The following is a 24,491-nucleotide window of genomic DNA, read 5'->3' on the forward strand; positions in this document are numbered from 1 at the left end:
TAGGGCACTGACAGTTGTCAGTGTAGCTAGCGAGCTGCTAACCTTAGCTAGCTAGCTATCTTTCTAACCTTATCTAGCTAGCAAACGTTATCTGTTGTTACTGTTTTGCTTTTTTATTTCACCGCATTCAAAGGATTAGCCAGCAGACTCTGTGGCTGGTTCTGGAGCTGGATTTGTCATAAACATTGATTTAGAGAGAACTTTGCCACAGATGGAAACCACTGCCCTATTTTTGACTTTGCCATCAATTGTTATCTCAAGTTTTGACATCTTCCATCAATTGCGGCCAGTGTGTGAACTGCTGACTGCTCATAATTAGCAGATAGTTGTTTACACATCAACCAGGATCAAGGGGGAGGGCAATTTGTGACTTTGTTTGGTAATCAGTGGTTGTATTGGAGAGTGGTTTCACCTCTCCTAGGCAGTCATCAATTAGTACAGGGAGGTGTGCTCTCCACCTCTGCTAGGCAATTAGTGTTAGTACTTCAGTCTCCCCTGGTTTCTCAGCGGCAGCTTTATGCGGCGGTCGTGTCAGTGACACTTTTGTCGCAAAATTAAGATCATCGCCGAAACAAAGACGGTTCTGCAGAGTTGTTCTGCGGAGTTATTCAAGGAAAGAGAGGAAGGCTCCACACCAGTCTCACTTGATTATCTTACCTAGTTATTTTCAGGTCTAATATTTGCTCTTTTTGTAGCTTTGGCAACTATGTGTTTTCTGTATCTGTTCGCTCCTCTCCCTATAGGCTTTACAGATGCTCCCCACCCCTTGGCTGCAACCCTTCTAATTTAGTGTGCCCTGCGTGTACAACCCATGTGGTATTCCGGGTCTCTGGCAGTGTTGTCAAGAACGCTGAGTTCATCTCAACCTTTGCTGCCCTTCAGTCCCTTAACTTCTTGGCCCAGACAGAGACATGGATCACCCCAGAGATCTTTCTTCATCTGACTACGTTTTCTCTCATAGTCCAAGAGCATCTGGTCATCACGGTGGGGGAACAGGTCTACTCATTTCTCTTAAGTGGAGCTTTTCTCTTCTCTCACCTGTCCATCTCCTCATTTCAATTCCACTCAAGCTTTACATTATTGTAATCTATCGCCCACCAGGTGCCCTTGTAGAGTTACTCAATGAGCTTGACACCTTGATAAGCTCATTTCCTGATGATGGCACTTGGCTCTTGGTACCTCCCAACATCTGCCTTCTATTCATTTCTTTCCAGTTCTCTCTTTCCCCTTGCCTCTTGATCTCACCCTTTCCCAATCTCCTCCAACTCACAAGCCAGGCAATACACTTGACCTCATCTTTACTAGAGGCTGCTTGCCTACTAATCTTACTCACTGCAACCCCCCTCCAGGTCTCTGGTCACTACTTTGTTTCCTTTCTGTCTCCCTTTCCTTCAACCCTAACCACTCAGCCCCTACCCAGATGGTCATGCTCCATTGCAATCTTCCCTCTCTCTCCAACTACTCTCTCCTCTTCTATCCTATCGTCTCTCCCTTTTGCAAAATCCTTCTCCCTCCTGTCTCCTGATTCTGCATCTTCGACTCTACTCTCCTCCCTTTCCACATCCTATGACTCGCACTGTCCCCTTTCCTCCCGGCTGACTCAACCCCCCGCTCCTTGGCTGAGTGACTTATTGCGAGCTTACAGAACAGGACTGCGGGCAGCTGAGCGAAAATGGAGGAAAACTAAACTTCCGGAGGACCCATCATCCTTTCCCTTCTCTCCTCTCTACCTTCCTCTGTAACTGCTGCTAAAGACACTTTATACAACTTTACATTTCAACCCTAGGAAACTCTTTTTCACCCCCTCCCTCCCTCTCTGCGGGAAGACTTTGTCAACCACTTTGAAAAGAAGGTTGATGACATCCGCTACTCATTCACTCCGCCTATTGAATCAATTGGTCTCACTCACACAGAACTATCCTATGCCTTGACCTCTTTCTCGCCTCTCTCCAGATGACATCATGCGACTAGTGATGTCTGACCGCCTGACAACCTGCCCGCTCAACCCCATCCCCTCCTCTCTTCTCCAGACCATCTTTGGAGACCTTCCCTCATTCCTCACTTTCCTCACTTCACTCATCAACTCATCACTGACCACTAGCTGCGTCCCCTCTGACTTCAAAATGGCCAGTGTTGCTCCCCACCTCAATAAACCAACACTCGACTCATCTGACATCAAACACTAGGGACTTGTATCCCTTCTTTTCTTTCCAAAACACTTGACCGTACTGTGTATCTGATCAACTTTCTCGTTATCTCTCTCAGAACAATCTTCTTGACCCTAACCAGTCAGGCTTCAAGACGGGTCACACAAACGAGACTAATCTTCTCTGTGTCACGGAGGCTCTTCGCACTGCTAAAGCTGACTCTCTGTTCTCATACTCCTAGATGTATCCGCTGCCTTTGACACTGTTAACCATCAGATCCTCCTCTCTACCCTCTCAGGGCTGGGCAACTGCACACTCTTGGATTGGATCCAACCTGTTAGGTCGCTCCTACCAGGTGACGTGGCAAAGATCTGTGTCTGCACCACAACCTCACTTCTGGTGTCCCCCAGGGCTCGGTTCTAGGCCCTTTCCTCTTCTCTCTATACACAGTCACTCGGCCCCATCATATCCTCACATGGTCTCTCCTATTATTGCTATACGGGTGACACTCAACTACTTTTCATCTTCCCCCTTCGGACACCCAGGTGGCAACACGCATCTCTGCGTGCCTGGCAGACTATCTCAACATGGATGTCAGCCCACCATCTCAACCTTGACCAGGCAGAGCTGCTCTTCCTCCCGGGGAAGGCCTGCCCGCTCGCACCCACACGGGCCCCACAGTGTCGCCCTCCCAGGGTGCAAAGAACCTTGACATGACCCTGGACAACACCCTGTCATTCTCTGCAAACATCAAAGCAGTGATTAGCTCCTACAAGTTCATGCTCTACAACATCTGTAGAGTACGACCCTACCTCACACAGGAAGCGGCGCAGGTCCTAATCCAGGCATTTGTCCTTTCCCGTCTGGACTACTGCAACTCGCTGTTGGCTGGGCTCCGCTTGTGCCATCAAACCCCTGCAACTTATCCAGAACACTGCAGCCCACCTGGCTTTTAACCTTCCCAAGTTCTCTCATGTCACCCCGCTCCTCCGCACACTCCACTGGCTTCCAGTCAAAGCTCGCATCCACTACAAGACCATGGTGCTTGCCTACAGAACAGTAAGAGGAACTGCCCCTCCCTACCTTCAGGCTATGCTTAAACCCTACACCCCAACCCAAGCACTCTGCTCTGCCCAGTCCAAGCTCTTCTCTGTCCTGGCACCCCAATGGTGGAAACAGCTTCACCCTGAAGTTAGGACAGCAGAGTCCCTGCTGCACTAACTGTAAGTCACGCTGGATAAGAGCGTCAGATAAATGACTAAAATGTAAAAGAAACACAGGCTGAAAATAATTTGTATGTCATATCACAGGCTCCCAAGTGGCGCAGCGGTCTAAGGACGCTGCCTGGACCCTTTACTGCCGACAGGGAGCCCCGCCGATCCATCACGACTGGTCTGCCGACGTAATCGTCCATGGTGGTTTCAACAGGCTCTTCCGTTGCAACATCGCCGAAGGCCCATCTGCTAGCCCCGGCCCGCTAGCTGTCTGAATCGCTGTGTCTCCAGCTCGCCTAGCGTAGTAGCAACTACTGAATAGGCTCCCTGACTCACCTATTGCTTCTCATTGGACCCTATAATCACTCGGCGACATATGCCTCTCCCTAATGTCAATATGCCTTGTCTATTGCTGTTTTAGTGAGTGATTGTCTTATTTCACTGTAGAGCCCCCAGCCCTGCCCAATATTCCTTCGATAGCCCTTTTGTCCCACCCCCCACTCATAAGGTGACCTCACCTGGCTTAACATGTGCCTCTAGAGACAAAACCTCTCATCGTCACTCAATGCCTAGGTTTACCTCCATTGTACTCACATCCTACCATACCCTTGTCTGTACATTATGCCTTTAATCTATTCTTCCATGCCCAGTAATCTGCTCCTTTTACTCTCTGTTCCGAACACACTAGACGACCAGTTCTAGTGTAGCCTTTAGCCGTACCCTAATCCTACTCCTCCTCTTTTCCTCTGGTGATGTAGAGGTTAACCCAGGCCCTGCAGCCCCCAGCACCACTCCCATTCCCCAGGCGCTCTCATTTGTTGTCTTCTGTAAGCACAAAAGCCTTGGTTTCATGCATGTTAACATCAGAAGCCTCCTCCCTAAGTTTGTTTTATTCACTACTTTAGCACACTCCGCCAACCCGGATGTCCTAGCCGTGTCTGAATCCTGGCTTAGGAAGGCCACCAAAAATCCAGACATTTCCATCCCCAACTACAACATTTTCCGACAAGATGGAACTGTCAAAGGGGGCGGAGTTGCAATCTACTGCAGAGATAGCCTGCAGATTTCTGTCATACTATCCAGGTCTGTGCCCAAACAATTCGATCTTCTACTTTTAAAAATCCACCTTTTCAGAAACAAGTCTTTCACCTTTGCCACTTGTTATAGACCCCCCTCAGCCCCCAGCTGTGCCCTGGACACCATATGTGAATTGATCGCCCCCCATCTATCTTCAGAATTCGTACTGTTAGGTGACCTAAATTGCTTAACACCCGGCCGTCCTTCAATCTAAGCTAGATACCCTCAATCTCACACAAATTATCAAGGAACCTACCAGGTACAACACTAAATCTGTAAAAAAAATAAATAAAAAGAAGCTTTGGGACACTGTAAAGTCCATGGAGAATAAGAGCACCTCCTCCCAGCTGCCCACTGCACTGAGGATAGGAAACACTATCGCCACCAATAAATCTACGATAATCGAGAATTTCAATAAGCATTTTTCTATGGCTGGCCATGCTTTCCACCTGGCTACCCCTACCCCGGCCAACAGCCCTGCCCCCCTGCAGCAACTTGCCCAAGCCCCCCCCTTCTCTTTCACCCAAATCCAAACAGCCGATGTTCTGAAAATGCTGTAAAATCTGGATCCCTACAAATCAACTGGAATTATCTGCCGAAATTGTTGCAACCCCTATTACTAGCCTGTTCAACCTCTCATATCGTCTGAGATCCCCAAAGATTGGAAAGCTGCCACGGTCATCCCCCTCTTCAAAGGGGGAGACAATCTAGACCCAAGCTGTTATAGACCTATATCCATCCTGCCCTGCCTTTCTAAAATCTTCGAAAGCCAAGTTAACAAACAGATCACCGACCATTTCGAATCCCACCGTACCTTCTCCACTATGTAATCTGGTTTCCAAGCTGGTCATGGGTGCACCTCAGCCACGCTCAAGGTCCTAAACGATATCATAACCGCCATCGATAAAAGACAGTACTGTGCAGCCCTCTTCATCGACCTGGCCAAGGCTTTCGACTCTGTCAATCATTGCATTCTTATCGGCAGACTCAACAGCCTTGGTTTCTGAAATGACTGCCTCGCCTGGTTCACCAACTACTTCTCAGATAGAGTTCAGTGTGTCAAATGGGAGGGCGTGTTGTCTGGACCTCTGGCAGTCTCTCCCTAATCTTCTACATTTGCAAACACTACATACATTTTTCAATTGTTTTATTGACGTAGGTTGTTTGTGTAACTCTGTGTGTTGTTGTTTTTGTCGCACTGCTTTGCTTTATCTTGGCCAGGTCGCAGTTGTAAATGAGAACTTGTTCTCAACTGGCCTACCTGGTTAAATAAAGGTGAAATAGATATATATTTTTTAAATAAGGTACTGCATCTCGGTGCAAGAGGCGTCACTGCAGTCCCTGGTTCGAATCCAGGCTGCATCACATCCGGCCGTGATTGGGAGTCCCATAGGGCAGCTGGGGTAGGCAGTCATTGTAAATAAGAATTTGTTCTTAACTGACTTCCCTAGTTAAATAAAAAATAAATAGGAAATAGGCTTGGGTGGTATCCAGATTGTCATACCTTCATTCCAAGCCACTTCCTCAATTTGTGGACTCTAATATTAAGGATTTGGTACATATGTTTCCCTCTTACCTCAAGGGCACTACAGACTTTTTAAAGAAATTAGAGACTTGTTCGGTGGACTCAAAAGACTTGTTATGTAGTATGGATGTCTCTAGACTTTATACAAATATTCCTTATCAAGAGGGTTTATGCAATGAAACATTATTTGAATCAAAGAACATAACTGGATCCCGCCACTGACTTACTGTTGAGCTTGACTAATGACATATTGACTAAGAATTATTTAAGACCTTAAGGAAGGAACTGCTATGGGATCGCCAGTTGCGGCCAATTATGCAAATGTATTTCTGGGGAAATTTGACTTGGACTTCGTTTACAATAATAATCTCTATTCTAAGTTTAACAAAGTGTTTATGAGATGTTTTTTTTTTTCATTTGGTCAGGTGATGATCTTGAATTGGAGGAATTCTTTACATTCATGCAATTCCGTGTATTGAATGTATGTTAGTATCCGATAAAGAACATGTTTCGTTTTTGGTTAAGAAAGATGGCAATGGCTTGCACACTGAGGTGTATAGAAAAGAAACTGATAGAAATACCTTTCTTCATTTCAGCAGTTATCATACATCTTCATAAAAAAATGGTTTACCATATAGCCAACTCCTTCGCATTAGGTGCATTTGTGACTCTGATATATCATTTGATGTACATGCCAAAGGTTTATGTGAACAATACAAAAGAAGAGGGTATAAAGAAGAATTATTGGACAATTGCCTTAAGAGAGTAAGACAAAATGAGCGGAATGCATATTGCAACCACGTCAAAGGAATCCCCCTCCACCAACAGTCCTATTTCAAGGTCGATCAAGGAAGTGAGTAATAGACATTGCCACATATTACAGTGATCCCAGCTTTGGTCATGCGTTTTACACTGCTGCTACTCGCTGTCTATTATCTATGCATAGTCACTTTACAAATTACCTCGTCTAACCTGTACCCCGCACATTGACTCGGTACCGCTACCCCCTGTTTATAGCCTCATTATTGTTATTGTCATTTTCGTGTAATTTTTTTTTTTTACTTTAGTTTATTTAGTAAATATTTTCTTAGCTCTATTTCTTGAACTGCATTGTTGGTTAAGGGGTTGTAAGTAAGCATTTCACGGTAAGGTCTACCTACACCTGTTGTATTCGGTGCATGTGACAATAAAATTTGATTTGAGATGGGGATAAATGACTTGTCCAAAGAAAGACATTGGATAGACCGCTTGGCCACTCTTGCCCCAGCAGGCCTTAATGAGGAATGATCTTTTTCTTTTCTTTTTTTATTGTGGTAGGTTATAAATAGGCTGAAGATTTAGGTAATGACATCATTTATTTGTATTGTGTGTCTCTTTATTTGATTTTCATGTTTCCCCCACAGCTCCCTCTGCTGGGATCTCTTGATTGGGCCAATACTGACTGTGAATTTGAAATTATGCCCACCTGTGGTATTGTTGTTGTGACATTGATTGCCATTACCTTGCACACTGTAGGGCTCATCCCCAAACCGTTTGTGCGGTAATAAAAATGTACATTTTAGTTTATTTACCAGTTTGCTTTCCTATTTCCGTTCGTCATACCGGCCTTGTGCCATACCGGTATATTCGGTAGTACCGGCACTGAACACAAGGGGCGCTATTTTCAAACCCCACTGATCCTCTGTAATCTCATAGAATTCTAACTAAATGCTAACGAGCACGTTGCCAACATTTTTTTATAGTCTCTGACCTAAATTATTTGCAGGACAGACATCCCAGCTCATGAACTTATACAAGTAACTCAAAAATGCTACACAGTTTGCTGCCTCTCTGACATTGCTCAATTTAATATTTATATATTTCTTAATTCCATTATTTTACTTTTAGATTTGTGTGTATGGTTGTGAATTGTTAGATACTACTGCACTGCTGGAGCTAGGAACACAAGCATTTCACTACAGCCACAATAACATCTGCTAAATGTGTACGTAACCAGTCAAATTTAAATTGATTCAGACAGCAAGGCGTTTGATCTGCTGTTAACAAGCAAATCTTGATTTTGGAAGAAGCTAACCACTTAGCTAGATAGCTAACTAGCTACTAAATTAGCAAACCAAATGCACAACTGCAGAGCATTTAGCATATTTTAGACAGTAAACTTAATAGTTATTCATTATCTAGCTGGCAAACATTTAGTTGTGAATACCATACTGTAACTAGATCACCTGGCACATGCTCCACAAAAGTGAGTGATTTACAAGGCTCCAGTCTTGCATCATTGTGTGCTTGTCAACAAACACCATGTGATTTGGATTTACGGCAAGCTTCATAATTAATATTTATGTTACAGGTGAAATTAAAAACGCATCTTTATCTCCTAACGTATTGCACAAGTTGACTGCAGGTATTTACTTAAAAAGTAGCTAAAATATAAAAATGTATTAAAACAACTTCGAACTAAATTGTTTCAATGGCATTGACGGTATTGGTAAATTCATCCTGTGGCTATTTCCAAATACCCCAGTGTACAGTATATACAGTATACCGCCCAAGCCTAATAGGAAAAGACACCGCATTCACACTGATTTGCACAAAGAAGGCAGTTCTGATTTGTCACTTCAAGCCCAAATATATCATACTTTGACTAAAACGATGACTTACCCATGATGTTGCACAACGATTTAAGTGATTTGCACTAACGTGTATATCTATCCTTACTGTAATGATATAAAGGTACAACCATCACATCCTTAACTGTGCAAGAGATGGCATGGATGACATCACTGCCACTTTCTAAAGGGTCTCACTGTTGTGATCATCTGCTGTTAAGATTGAATTCAGGAAAGAATGGCTCACTAACCAGGTCTCCATGTGAGCAAAGTAAATCACAACAGGCCTGATGGAAACAGCATATTTTTTGGCAACCCTTTCAAATGTTTGACAAAACAAAATACGCTAGACAAGGCGGGATCTTCCTTTGTCTGCTCAATTAATTATGCGGGAAATGGTGGTGGAAACACTGATTTAGAATAACCATCATATCAAAGTAAACTCTGATTCATATGATGACATGTTCTGTGGTCCTCCCACCACAACATGGGAAAGCGTGCAGCGCAGCAGGCCACAGCTGAAATAAGTCTTAATGAAACCCCACAGGGTGGTGAAAGTGCACTTGGATAAGCTCTGCTTCTCTACAACATATTGGGGGTCTTATTTTGGTGATGTTATGATCGACGCCTGACCACAGACAAACAAAAACAATCTCGCTTTTTTTGTCCATAATAATCTCATGTAGGTAGCTAGCCCGCAATGTGTCCGCGACACGCTGGCTAGACCAGGGTGGGCACACTGCCACACCGCTGACAAAACCATCAGCAGAGCCGAAAATGCGATGGAAACCCACCTAACCTGCATTTATTCATTAAAAAAATAATAGATAGACAGACGACTAGGGTTTGATAGCGGGAACCGGGTTACTGAGATTTACTAAGATTTACAGCCAAAACCCACTCCCTTGGATAAATAATTTAGAGAAACCAGTAAGTTATAATGCATTATTTCTAGAAATGAACAGCACCACGTGAAATGGAACTGTTATATTAAATGATAAATGTGGATTCTCTACTGCCTTCTCTGCTCTGGTATCTTCATGATCAATCATCAACGTTTTGGGTGGGTACAGACGGTGCATCTCAGTATGGAGTGCAGTTCACAATGCAAGTATCTCATCAGCTGGTAACTTTTTGTCTTGTGACCGGTACATTTGCTGCAGCATAGCCTATGCTACATTACTATTAGGACTAATATATCTGAATTTGTGTCTAATTTACACATCTTCATTTGGGTTTCTGGGGTCACCTTGTTTTTTTGCAGCCTATCACTCGAATATTGTTGCTTTAAATCACTGAACACGCGAGCACTATGTGTTTCTCTATAAATTCCATTCAAATTGCATCCAAAATAGATAATCCTGTTCAAGATGTCCTAGCCTACCTCTTTCAGGTAATAGCCTTATATTTAGCTAATGAATGATGGGTTAATATGCTTCTAACTTATAGCCTCTGTCTTAAAGGGAAAATCCACTCAAACTATCTTTAGGTATTTTTTTATTAGGCCACTGTTGATACAATCCCAAAATGTTTTGCATGTCAGCAGTTGTTTTTTTAAAGATATTGGACTTTTATGAAGCAGAATGTCACCAGCTACATAATCATGGTAATGCAAAAATATTCTAACCTGTTTCTCCCGTGTCTCTGCCCCCAGGTGAAGCGTACCTACTCCCAGGGGACGTACCGTGCGGGGGCCATGCGGCAGGTCAGCCTGGTGGGGGCCGTGGACGAGGAGGTGGGAGACTACTTCCCCGAGTTCATCAACATGCTGGAGGAATCTCCCTTCCTAGAGGTTGGTTTAGAGTGTGTGTCTGAGAGAGTGTTTGTGTAATTTCATCAGCACTGTGCTATTCTACTTTTGTTTATTTGCACATAAAATAAACAGAAATAACAGAAATAAATATATACCAGTAAATGAGCTTGTGTGTGTGGTCCCAGCGTACCCTGCCCTGGGGCACGTTCTCCAGCCTGCGCCTGAGGAGCCCCACAGAGAGTGACGACGGACCCATCATGTGGGTCAGACCAGGGGAACAGATGATCCCTGTGGCTGACATTCCAAAGTCCCCCTTCAAGAGAAAGAGGTGCGTTGCTTGGTTTTGTTTGGCATGGTTGTTTGTCCACCATTGGGAAAAGATTGCTCTAGGTCTAAGTTTGCTAGGGACAAGAACCAAGTCATTGCAGCAAGCCACCAACATGACATAAGACATTCAATTTAATGAAGCAGTCTGTGGTATCCTCATGCCACATCCTATGGCATTTCGTTTTTACTTTAAAAATGCATTTACATTTCCCTCTGTTCCAGGTCAACCAATGAGATCAAGAACCTGCAGTACCTGCCACGGGCCAGCGAGCCCAGGGAGATGCTATTTGAGGACCGGACCAGAGCCCACGCCGACCACATCGGACAGGGCTTCGAGAGACAGACCACCGCCGCCGTGGGGGTGCTCAAGGCCGTGCGCTGCGGAGAGGGGTGGGTACACATCTGGTCTCTGTAGCCCTGACCTAGTGTGTGTATACACACAACTTTCTTCCGTACCTGTACACACCGGAGTTCCCCTTTATGACAGTCTCTCCCTCTCCACTGTCTTTCTCTGTAGTGATGCTCCTGCCAGGGTAACCAAAGACGTGGTGTGTTTCCACGCTGGAGATTTCCCAGAGGTGGTCCAGAGGCTCCAGCTAGACCTGTACGAACCACCCCTCTCACAGGTACGTCTGAGATCAATGGATTCTACATGGATCCTTAGAACAGATTATTAACCAATGATTGTGTGTGAATGGTGGCTTTAACCAACAAAATAATCTCTACTGCCCTTTCCTCTCCCTCCTCCCATTCTCCTCTCCCTCCTCCCATTCTCCTCTCCCTCCTCCCATTCTCCTCTCCTCCCTCCTATTCTCCTCTCCTCCCTCCCATTCTCCTCTCCTCCCTCCCATTCTCCTCTCCTCCCTCCCATTCTCCTCTCCTCCCTCCTATTCTCCTCTCCTCCCTCCTATTCTCCTCTCCTCCCTCCCATTCTCCTCTCCTCCCTCCCATTCTCCTCTCCTCCCTCCCATTCTCCTCTCCTCCCTCCCATTCTCCTCTCCTCCCTCCCATTCTCCTCTCCTCCCTCCCATTCTCCTCTCCTCCCTCCTATTCTCCTCTCCCTCCTCCCATTCTCCTCTCCTCCCTCCTATTCTCCTCTCCTCCCTCCCATTCTCCTCTCCTCCCTCCCATTCTCCTCTCCTCCCTCCCATTCTCCTCTCCTCCCTCCCATTCTCCTCTCCTCCCTCCCATTCTCCTCTACTCCCTCCCATTCTCCTCTCCTCCCTCCCATTCTCCTCTCCTCCCTCCCATTCTCCTCTCCTCCCTCCTATTCTCCTCTCCTCCCTGCTATTCTCCTCTCCTCCCTCCCATTCTCCTCTCCTCCCTCCCATTCTCCTCTCCTCCCTCCCATTCTCCTCTCCTCCCTCCCATTCTCCTCTCCTCCCTGCTATTCTCCTCTCCTCCCTCCCATTCTCCTCTCCTCCCTCCCATTCTCCTCTCCTCCCTCCTATTCTCCTCTCCTCCCTGCTATTCTCCTCTCCTCCCTCCCATTCTCCTCTCCTCCCTCCTATTCTCCTCTCCTCCCTCCTATTCTCCTCTCCCTCCCTCCCATTCTCCTCTCCTCCCTCCCATTCTCCTCTCCCTCCCTCCCATTCTCCTCTCCTCCCTCCTATTCTCCTCTCCCTCCCTCCCATTCTCCTCTCCCTCCTCCCATTCTCCTCTCCTCCCTCCTATTCTCCTCTCCTCCCTCCCATTCTCCTCTCCCTCCTCCCATTCTCCTCTCCTCCCTGCTATTCTCCTCTCCCTCCTCCCATTCTCCTCTCCTCCCTCCTATTCTCCTCTCCCTCCCATTCTCCTCTCACTCTCCCCCTCCATAGTGTGTGCAGTGGATAGATGATGCCAAGCTAAACCAGCTGAGGAGAGAGGGCATCCGCTATGCCCGTATCCAGCTCTACCACGACGACATCTACTTCATCCCCAGGGGAGTGGTGCACCAGTTCAAGACTGTGTCTGCTGTCTGCAGCCTGGCCTGGCACATCCGCCTCAGACAATACCACCTGGACCAAGAGAGGGAGGAGGAGAGCTGTACTTCTACAAGGGCAACAAGTGAAGTCATAGAGGAGGAGGAAGAAACAGAGGAGAGTGAGGAGGAATGGGGGAAAGAGGAGGACACTCCTACACAGCCACGGACGCAGGTGAAGACTGAGGAAAAGGAAGAGGGAGGGGAACGGACACCCGTACAGGAGCCGCCACTAGTTTGCAAGGAGGAAGACGACACAGAGGAAGAGAAGGGAGGGGAGAGAGGAGGGTGTACACCTACACTGACATTACCTTTGGTCAAGGAGGAGAGAGTGGAAGGAAACCGACTCACAGAGACACTACTGGAAGTCAAGGAGAGAAAGGAGGTTGACGAGCATCACAAGATAGAAGAGATGGAGAGAAAAGGAGCAAGAGATGTCAGTACATCCACACAGATGGCACCACAAGTGCAGAGGGAGGGAGAGAGAGATGAAGATATGGAACTCTCAAAGGCATCACAGCAGGCTGGGATAAAGAGAGAGGAGGAAGAAAGACACCGCAGGACACCTCCACACATCCAGAAAGAAAGAGAGAGGGGACAGGATGGTAGCACAGCCACACAAACACCACCAGTCCAGAAAGAAAGAGAGAGGGGAAAGGATGGTAGCACAGCGACACAAACACCACCAGTCCAGAAAGAAAGAGAGAGGGGAAAGGATGGTAGCACAGCCACACAAACACCACCAGTCCAGAAAGAAAGAGAGAGGGGAAAGGATGGTAGCACAGCCACACAAACACCACCAGTCCAGAAAGAAAGAGAGAGGGGAAAGGATGGTAGCACAGCGACACAAACACCACCAGTCCAGAAAGAAAGAGAGAGGGGAAAGGATGGTAGCACAGCCACACAAACACCACCAGTCCAGAAAGAAAGAGAGAGGGGAAAGGATGGTAGCACAGCCACACAAACACCACCAGTCCAGAAAGAAAGAGAGAGTGGAAAGGATGGTAGCACAGCCACACAAACACCACCAGTCAAGAAAGGGAAGGGGAAAGATTTGGAGAAAGATGGAAAAGAGAAAGAGGAGAGGGTGAAAGATAAGGAGAAACTGGAGAGGATGAAAGAGAAGGAGAAAGTAGAGAGGGTGAAAGATAAAGAGAAGGAGAGAGTGAAAGAGGAGCGGGAGAAAGATAAGAAAGAGAGGGTTAAAGATAAGGACAGAGAAAGGGAGAGAGGGAAAGATGGAGAGAAGGTGAAGGGGAAAGATGAGAGTGTGATGGAAAGCACCACACAAACACAGACGTCACCACCCATTAGGAAAAAGGAGGATGAGGAGAGGAAACACACACATCCATCCCAACACGCCCAGAAGGAGGAGAAGGGAATGAGGGAGGCAGACACAGCCTCAAAGACACAACCTCAAATCAAAAAGGAACGAGACAGGGACAGAGGTGGTAGTAGTACACAGACACAGTCTCACACACGACTAGAGAGAGAGGAGGGCAGAGAGAGCAGCACACATGGACACAAACCCACACATGGAAAGAAGGAGAGAAATGGGTACAGGGAGGGGAAAGAGGGTAACCCATCCATACACACTTCACACACCAAGCCAGGGAGAGAGGAGGATGGAAAGGCTGTCACTTCTAGAAACACACTGTCTCATGTGAAGAAGGAGGGGAAGAGGGATAGAGGGGTCAACCATAAGGAGGAAAGAAAGAAACCGCCCCCTGCCCCTAGCTGCCCCCCCTCGGACCACAAACCCCCACGAACGCTTGTAACCTTTGACCTCTTTAAGCCTATGGAGGCATTTCAAGCCCCGCCCCTCTCCCTGGCAGACAAGTCTCACCACCACAGTGACTGTCGAGGTGCTCTCTCCAAGTCCGAGAGCCGGACGCTAGCGCCCTCTAAAGGACCAAAAGTAAAGGACACGACACAGACCAAACCTGCAGTTCCTCTCCAGGACACACGGCCGCAGCACTCCCTAAAACACCCCATGAAACCACACACCACACACGCACAGCAGAAAGCCTTTTTATTATGAATGTGTAGTTTTCTCTCTCTTACTTAGCCTGCTCCCAGATCTGTTGCTGCTTCAGACATACTATCATTGTCATGCCATAGTACATATACAGAGGAGTTGAATTGGCTAAAGCGCATACCGATCTGGGACCTAACCCTGTTCGAAAACTTTGAAAATCCTTTCCTTTCCTCCATTCCTTGAAGTAATCACTGATCTAACACAGTTGGGTAGGTAAACGCAAATGTTCCACCACGTAGCTCATACCAATAGTCATGTCAGCATCAGATCTGAGGAAGGATGCATTTCATAGCATCCGAAGAGGGCTAAAGTAAGAATTTACGCTAAGTAGCTCACTTTACGTTTGTTAGTGAATGTACGTAGGTTCTTTATATGAAAACCGTTGTGACCTGTGCACTACATAGCTACACTATTCTCTTAGAGCACCTACTCTAGGTACTATACGACTCCCAAAACAGCCCCATGGTTCCTTTGTCTTCTCCTAGCCTTTCCTACTTTGAAGTTTGCAGATCTGACAGGACCAGATTGGTGTACTTTGGCAATAAGGTGCCCCATCTAGACAGAATTTCAAATCGATTCAAACTCCCAATCCCTTAGTCTACACTAGACTATACAGAAGTGGGTAGTAGGGGATAGGCGTCTATTTTAAATAGAGAACTAGCCTGCCTGTATGCTATGGGGAGCTTCTACCACGTTCCTTATACCTATCCAGGCACTTCAGTTCTGCCAACACTGAAGGGCTCAGAGCTAGGGGTTGTTTTTGGACCAGGCTTACATGTATGATTCAATACAGGGCTGTAAATGATATGTACCGAATCTGTACAGTATGGATGTACTAGTACTGATGTGAGAAAATGTATACAGAAATGCATATATTTTTTGTAAGACAAGTTTTATTTTCCATAGAACGTATTTATCATTTTATGTATTTTTTTGTTCAGATGTATGTGAGAAACTCTTGTAAATACCTTTTATTTCCTAAAATTAAGACTTGGTAGTGTGATTTATACTTTGACCAGAACCTCTCAATAAAAGGTTCCTAATATTACAATGGCCTCTTATTCATTGTGTGCATTCTCATCTGACTAAGTTGAAAACTGAATTGACCCCAACTCTGATCACACACACTCACTGAATCCACCAATCATCAAAATAGTGTAGTTCGATTTTTAATGCACATGTCTGTTAAAGGGCAATTCCACCACTTTTCAACCTCATTTTCATTATCTGCAGCGTCAACATATGCAAAAACGGTGCATTTCTATGTTTTGTTGAAAAAAATATATAAAGTTAAAAAGTTCTTAGTTCTTTTGGTGACTTGGATAGCAAGAAAATACACTCGCTTGGGCTAGAAACTCGATCCTACCCTGTGTTGTCATAGAGAATACTTTTTTCCCCCTTATCTTTTTAACCCCATATCATAGAAACGTGCTGTTTTCACATATGTAGACACTGGTTTGGTGCTGGAGATTATGAATATGCGGTTGAAAAGTGGCAGAATTGCCCTTTAACCTTGTACAACCAACTGAAAATCTTGCGAGCTTACATTCTGTTTCGCTATGCGGATGGCGCTGCAGTAAAAAGTCTAGTAAAAAGAAAGTTAGACGCACAAATATCATCCCCCAGCAAAATGCTGACCTTATTGTTATGGTGAGAGGTTAGCATGCCTTGGAGGTATAATATTTGTGCGTCTAACTTTCATCATTATTCACGATTGATTCAGGACTGTCCCTAATCATGGCAGAATCAACATGAATATATTTATGAATATGTTTAGGAACATATTCTATTCTTACTTACAATAAAAGGGACTCCAAAATGGCATTATTTACCATTCATTTCTATTGGGCACAAAATTATCTAAAACAACCAAAACAAACAGCAAATGCATCCAACACGTTTGTGGAGTCACACACTTGATGTAATCATTGCGTGCTAGGAATATGGGACCAAATACTATACTTTTGACTACATTAATTCACATATAAGTGAATTTGTCCAAATACTTTCGGTCCCCTAAAATGGGGGGACTATGTACAAAAAGTGCTGTAATTTCTAAATGGTTCCCCCAATATGAAAATTATCTCTAATTAAAGTGGGCAGTCTGCACTTTAATCTCGTAGTCATTGTATCATTTAAAATCCAGAGAGCTGGAGTATAGAGCCAAAATAACAAAAATTGTGTCACTGTCCCAAAACTTTTTGAGCTCACTGTACATTTAAAGTGAAACTCCCAACACTGGGAGTGTTGGGCACAACAGACAAAGCCATGGCCGGGAACATCCAAGATCCCCTTCAGTGTCTGCAGATCTGATGGAACCTGATAGGTGTAAGGCTGCTGACAATGGGATTTTGTGTCTGAGAATTTCGGATGATTTTTCAATGGGAGTCATCCATTCCCGGATGAATGACAGCGGACTGTGATTCTCTGACAAATAGGGCACAAATGGTCTGTCTTTTGGCAGACAAACTTGTCCGAAAATAGTTGACTTGAGTTGATCTACATCATAGGCCCTATACGATTTCATCTATGTTCAGGAGTATGAGTTTGGCCGTAGCCCGTTACAGGTAGAATATAAAGGAATGTCTAAGTGTTGTTAAACCAGGTTCACCCCAGCCGGTGTTTCTCAATCCATTCCTGTGGGACTCTAAAGGGATGCACAATTTGGTTCGAACCCAGCATTAGCCTTATTCAGCTAATATGGCTAGATGATACCTTGCTTAGACGAATCAGGTGTGTTAGTGCTGGACTGAAGCAAAAAAACATGCACCCTCCTGGGTGTTCCACAGGAATATATTGAGAAACTCTGCTATAACAAACACAACAAAATATCACAGAAGACAACATGGCGTTAATATGGTTATAGATCCCTTTCCAACCCTGATTCCCTGGTTGCCAGTAACAGTAGGAATCATTCCACCAATTTTCGGTGCCTTTTGAGATGTGTAATTTGTGAAAATAAAACATTGATTTCACCAAATTGTAACATTCTGTCATAAAGAGGAAATGTTCAACTTAATAAATAACAAGTTTTACCATCTCAATACTATATTAAGTCCCAAATAAAGTAACAAGGTTGACAATTTCATCTTAAATCAGCCATAAATCCCATTGCGACAGGGAATGGAACCATGTTGTGTGCAACAGGGAGGGGCAATTGAATGCAAGAAAATGTTTAAACATTTCTAGCCTGTCTATGGTTAACAGGGTTGACGTGTTATGCTTGACCAGCTCAGTTTTACACCAATAAACACCAGAAAATGTCCAGAAAGGGTAGAACCAGCTCACCTGCTTTTACATTATGATTTGACTATTAGATGTTCAGTGTTTCTATTTTTGTATGAATCACTAATCAATCATATGAAATAAATAATAATCTTCAAATATGACTTTGTCAAAGCAACAAAGTAAGGGGATGGATCGAAATTTTACAGAATGGTTATCTGGAGGAAAATGGGGGAGGGTTACGCTTTTTTCAATTTCAGTCAAGGGGAGGGTTAAGTATTTTTTTTATATAGTTTAGGGGAGGGTCATGTAATTTTAATTGATAAAATGTCAATATTTCTTAATGTTTTAGAATTAGTTGCTTATTAGGCTATACACTGAGTATACCAAACATTAGGAACACCTTCCCCCCCTTCCCTCAGAACAGCCTCAATTCTTCAGGGCATGGACTCGACAAGGTGTCGAAAAGTGTTCCAAAGTGTTCCCATGTTGACTCCAGTGCTTCCCACAGTTGTGTCAAGTTGGCTGGATGCCCTTTGGGTGTAGACCATTCTTGATACACAGGGAAACTGTTGAGCAAGAAAAACCCAGCAGCATCTTCTTGACGCAAACCGGTGCGCCTGGCACCTACTAGCATACCTTGTTCAAAGTCACTTACATTTTGCGTGCGGATTAGCCTATAGCCTATGTTCTGTTCAGTTAGTGGAGGACTGCTTTGATAGCTTGCTACTACTAAAATGTATTTTATTAAAAACAATATGTTTCTTGCCCATGATGTATTATCAGAGTTATTGAATTCACAATAAGTCAGATTCAAGTAACTTACATTGTGGTGCTGACATTTGAAGCAGCAGCCGCAGCACTATCAATCAGAAATGGACTGCTCATACAGTGAGGGAAAAAAGTATTTGATCCCCTGCTGATTTTGTACGTTTGCCCACTGACAAAGAAATGATCAGTCTATAATTTACTGGTAGGTTTATTTGAACAGTGAGAGACAGAATAACAACAACAAAAATCGAGAAAAACGCATGTCAAAAATGTTATAAATTGATTTGCATTTTAATGAGGGAAATAAGTATTTGACCCCCTCTCAATCAGAAAGATTTCTGGCTCCCAGGTGTCTTTTATACAGGTAACGAGCTGAGATTAGGAGCACACTCTTAAAGGGAGTGCTCCTAATCTCAGTTTGTTGGCTGTATAAGACACCTGTCCACAGAAGCAATCAATCAATCAGATTCCAAACTCTCCACCATGGCCAAGACAAAAGAGCTCTCCAAGGATGTCAGGGACAAGATTGTAGACCTACACAAGGCTGGAATGGGCTACGAGACCATCGCCAAGCAGCTTGGTGAGAAGGTGACAACGGTGCGATTATTCGCAAATGGAAGAAACACAAAAGAACTGTTAATCTCCCTCGGCCTGGGGCTCACGCAAGATCTCACCTCGTGGAGTTGCAATGACCATGAGAACGGTGAGGAATCAGCCCAGAACTACACGGGAGGATCTTGTCAATGATCTCAAGGCAGCTGGGACCATAGTCACTAAGAAAACAATTGGTAACACACTACGCCGTGAAGGACTGAAATCCTGCAGCGCCCGCAAGGTCCCCCTGCTCAAGAAAGCATATATACATGCCTGTCTAATGTTTGCCAATGAACATCTGAATGATTCAGAGGACAACTGGGTGAAAGTGTTGTGGTCAGATGAGACCAAAATGGAGCTCTTTGGCATCAACTCAACTTGCCGTGTTTGGAGGAGGAGGAATGCTGCCTATGACCCCAAGAACACCATCCCCACCGTCAAACATGGAGGTGGAAACATTATGCTTTGGGGGTGTTTTTCTGCTAAGGGGACAGGACAACTTCACCGCATCATTTGACGGGGCCATGTACTGTCAACTCTTGGGTGAGAACCTCCTTCCCTCAGCAAGGGCATTGAAAATGGGTCGTGGATGGGTATTCCAACATGACAATGACCCAAAACACACGGCCAAGGCAACAAAGGAGTGACTCAAGAAGAAGCACATTAAGGTCCTGGAGTGGCCTAGCCAGTCTCCAGACCTTAATCCCATAGAAAATCTGAGGGAGCTGAAGGTTCGAGTTGCCAAACGTCAGCCTCGAAACCTTAATGACTTGGAGAAGATCTGCAAAGAGGAGTGGGACAAAATCCCTCCTGAGATGTGAGAATACCCGAGTCTTTCTGGGTAAGTCTCTAAGTGCATTCCACACCTGGATTGTGCAATATTTGCCCATTATTCTTTTCAAAAATCTTCAAGCTCTGTCAAATATGTTGTTGATTATTGCTAGACTCCAGGTCTTGCCATAGATTTTCAAGTAGATTTAAGTCAACTGTAACTCGGCCTAGAAACATTCACTGTCTTCTTGGTAAGCAACTCCAGCATAGAGTTGGTCGTGTGTTTTAGGTTATTGTCCTGCTGAAAGGTGAACTCCTCTCCCAGTGTCTGGTGGAAAGCAGACTGAACCAGGTTTACCTCTAGGATTTTGCCTGTGCTTAGCTCATTCCATTTATTTTTTTATCCTGAAAAACTCCCCAGTCCTTAACAATTACAAGCATACATGATGTAGCCACCACTATGCTCAGTAATGTGTTGTATTAGATTTGCCCCAAACATAACACTGTATTCAGGACAAAAAGTGAATTGCTTTGCCACATTTTCTGCAGTATTACTTTAGTGCCGTGCTGCAAACAGGATGCATATTTTGGAATATTTTTATTCTGCACAGGCTTCCTTTTCCCACTGTCAATTAGGTTAGTATTGTGGAGTAAATAATGTTGTTGATCCATCCTCAGTTTTCTCCTTTCAAAGACATTAAACTCCTTAACTGTTTTACAGTCACCATTGGCCTCATGGTAAAATCCCTGAGCAGTTTCCTTCCTCTCTGGCAACTGAGTTAGGAAGGAGGCCTGTATCTTTGTAGTGACTGGGTGTATTAATACACCATCCAAAGTGTAATTAATAACTTCATTCTCAAAGGTATATACAATGTCTGCTTTTTTTTTGTTTTACCCATCTACCAATAGGTGCCATTCTTTGCGAGGCATTGGGAAACCTCCCTGGTCTTTGTGCTTGAATCTGTGTTTGGAATTCACTGCTCGACTGAGGGACCTTACAGATAATTCTGTGTGGGGTACAGAGATGAGGTATTCATTCAAAAATCATGTTAAACACTATTACTGTACACAGAGTGAGTCTGTGCAACTTATTATGTGACCTGTTAAGCACATTTTTACTCCTGAACTTATTTAGGCTTGCATAACAATGGGGTTGAATACTTATTGACTCAAGACATTTCTGCTTTAAATGTTTTATTAATTTGTTTTAAAAAATTAAACATAATTCCACTTTGACATTAATGGGGTATTGTGGGTAGGCCAGTGACCAAAACATCTGTTTAATCCATTTTAAATTCAGGCTGTAACACAACAAAACATAGAAAAGGTCAAGGGGTGTGAATACTTTATGAAGGCACTGTAAGGCTCTTGTCTGTCCAATAAGTGAGGGTAAACATGTTCTCTGCCAACCACTTTGTTTTAATTATTATTTTTGGTATAGGGTCATTTTTATTCAGCGTTCAGGGAGGGTTTATGTAAAATATATTTTGCTGCAGTGAGGTCTGCTTTTCTCCATGTAACCCTTATTTTAAATAATGTTCACTCCCTAACTAGGGCTTTACAACGATGGTAAAAACTTTGAGATTTTGGGGATAAGTGGGTTAAAATCTTCCTGGAAGTCACAGAGGGACATGTAAAAATGTTGAATTTTGGCACTTTAGCAAGTCTATTCAAATAAAACTTGATTTATTGAATTCTCCATGTGGTCTATAGTAAAGGGAAGTTCATTGAATATAACAGGCTTTTCAAATTTCAGGCTTTTAAAATGTCTACTTAAAATATCAAAGGAACGCAAAAGGCACTAATTTTGTGGAACGACCCAGTAACAGTACAAGTCCTGTCCCTGAGTCACCAGTGACCTCTTACACAACACCCCAGAGGGCAGGCAATCCATCCCTCCATACACTCTGGATTGGGTCAGGTTACCAGTTATGTAATTCACTTCATCTCAGACTCTGAGCCACGTTCCAAACCATAGAAAATGTACACCTTCTCCCTTCTTTGAGGTAGTCACTGATCTGCATGTGATTGGATAAATGAAAGCAGGGACATACTGTTGTATAATCAGTCATACTGCTTTCACCAATCCAACCCAGGCAGATATTTGAAAACTTCAGCAAAGTAGAAACATTTTATGATTTGTGTGTGTGTGTTTCTTCATGGTCTCCCAGGGAAAACATATCCCCATCAACCTTCAATGAAACATAATCAATACCAATGTTCACATATAAACCCATTGGATCTAACTGTCCCAGTTATCAGAGAATAACACAGGCACAGACCAGTCAGTCTGTCTGGAGAGCAAGGGTTTGAGTCTGCTTACGAATACCCTGAATTCTCAACCAACTTGTCTCATATCACACGGCAGAATAATTATCCACTGGAGCATCAAATGAGTCCATTACCACTGAGTCCCACACATATATTTGAAAAACAATGAAAAGTTTGTTAATAGAATGACAGTAAACAGCACAAAATGTAATTCAGTTACCAAACTTTGCATTTGCATTGTTCTTCAAGTAAATGTATTTTTGTAACATTTTCTGTAGAAACAGGAAAAAGTTTCTGCACACTTCCAGTCAGATGCAAATGTTTTTAATTATAGCTGAGCAATAACAAATCAGCTGTGGGATTGCGGTAGATTCTGCCTATAATCTACAGTAACATTTTCTGTGCAAAATATTAAAAGTAGTCCTTGTGCATGGAGTTGTATGGTTTGTTAACTTTGCAATCATTGTTTTCTGTTTGACATAGATCTTCGACTTTAAAAATGTAAGTCTCAGCATCACTCAGTTACCGTGGAATAGTCCCAGTCTTGACTTCAGTTCCCCTGGCAGAGACCACCATGGCTGCAACATTGCTTGATACATCACTATGGCAAAATAAAGATTAAATTTGGGAGCATCATAAACTCAAATACATTGTCATTAGTGCCATTTCACTACTCTCTCCTCCCCTTTCAGTCTCTGCTGTAGTAAAATAAACCAATCCATTTGTTATCTTCATCACAGTCCTTTTCAGTTCAGTTTCTCCTGCAGTGGATTACAATAATCTCCCATTCACCTCCCTTACAGACTCACTTGCAGTCTTTAGACTGAGTAAATAAAATCAATCTCCATCTTTCTCCCTCTCCATCCTCTCAGTCTCTCCGGTAGTGAAAGACATTGTAGCCAAGCTCCACCATGGCCCCGACCAGCATGGCCCAGAGGGGGACACACACCACACTGAGCCAGATGTCCGTCAGCCTCTCCAACCGGGCGCACAGCGTCAGACAGAAGCCCAGTTTCAGCAGCATTGCCACCAGGTACGACACCCTCTGCCGCAGGTTCTGCTGGTCGTCCCGTGGGTCATAGCCGGGCTTGCACCGATCCGCCATCTTCACCACCAGCATGAGGATGAGAATGGTGTCAAATGTCCATACAGGGAGGAAGATGAGGAACCAGTTCCAGTGGATCTTGGAGTCCAGTTTGAGGACCAGCATGATGAGGAATATGAGGGTGAAGGTCCATGACAGGAGGACTCTCTGGGCCAGAGACATTCTCATTTAAGTGAGGGGTGGCCTGGAGGGGGAACGTTAACTGTGACACGGGCAGGTTCTGGTCAAGCGTGAGATGAGCCTGAAGGTGGGACGGACACCCACACACACACACACACACACACACACGCACAACTAGGATGAGAGACAATATTTGCTAAACATGCCGAATTACACTGGTTGTAGTAGGAGGGAGTAGCAATGTTGTCTTCCTGGCAATGGTGGATCATCATCACGATCAATCTAGTTTGCCATTGATATGACAATTTCGACTTAGTCAATTAATGACAACAATATATTGGTTAGCGTATTTAGCTATAGTTAAGCAACTTCCGGTAGCTAGCCAGTCGAATTTAGCCTAATCGAATCTAGCCGAATTGACATTTGAGACATGCAGCCATTCTCCTTACCTGGATCAGAGGATTTGGCACCCAAAAAATGTATCTAAAATCCATATCATGAATAATACTGTGTTTTCATTGGTTACGAAGTGGCTACAGCATTTTCTAATGTTTAGGTTTATCTTCCGGGAGTCGTTAGTGGAAAATAAATTGGACCCTCCTATAAACCACTACGATTAAATATTCTCAGGAGGTCTGTCAATCATACAAAACACCCCTTGAAGGAAAATAAAAACGTGAAACCGTAAAGTACACAAACGCTGTCCATACTTTGTTTAGTTCAGTCAATAAACTAAATGAAATATCGTCTTATATCACAGATAAGCCATTATACTGTCCAGACACTCCATTGGCCACTCTAACATTGAAAATAAATGTCTTCAAAAATGGAAGGAAGTCGAGGAGGCAAGATCAGGTGGGACCCCTCTAGCCAATGAGAGGGCAGATACGAGTGTGATAACAGGCACAACTTCGACATGAAGTGTTTTCTCTCAAAATTTCTACTTAAATCCGTACACTCGTAACAACCTAAGTATTATGAAAT

General features: G+C 44.2%; 2 protein-coding genes across 2 annotated transcripts in view; one reads left to right on the forward strand and one right to left on the reverse strand.

Annotated features, from left to right (window-relative positions):
• The window catches only part of LOC106561326 (uncharacterized), a 31,630-nt gene extending 15,929 nt beyond the window's left edge, over positions 1-15,701 (forward strand). The window contains exons 4-8 of the mRNA XM_014125166.3: positions 10,227-10,364; positions 10,511-10,653; positions 10,875-11,042; positions 11,170-11,278; positions 12,470-15,701. Of these exons, the coding sequence (XP_013980641.3) occupies positions 10,227-10,364; positions 10,511-10,653; positions 10,875-11,042; positions 11,170-11,278; positions 12,470-14,653 (2,742 nt within the window). The 3' untranslated portion in view covers positions 14,654-15,701. The remainder of the gene's footprint in view (positions 1-10,226; positions 10,365-10,510; positions 10,654-10,874; positions 11,043-11,169; positions 11,279-12,469) is intronic.
• A 5,487-nt stretch (positions 15,702-21,188) lies between these two features.
• On the reverse strand, positions 21,189-24,287 carry tmm60 (Transmembrane protein 60). The gene is given in 2 exon segments (NM_001140283.1): positions 21,189-23,628; positions 23,957-24,287. A coding segment is annotated over 1 exon segment (405 nt). The 5' UTR covers positions 23,556-23,628; positions 23,957-24,287; the 3' UTR covers positions 21,189-23,150.
• Between the last annotated feature and the right edge of the window lie 204 nt (positions 24,288-24,491).

Source organism: Salmo salar, chromosome 10, assembly GCF_965601325.2.
Source record: "Salmo salar chromosome 10, fSalSal1, whole genome shotgun sequence".
Taxonomy (NCBI): Eukaryota; Metazoa; Chordata; class Actinopteri; order Salmoniformes; family Salmonidae; genus Salmo; species Salmo salar.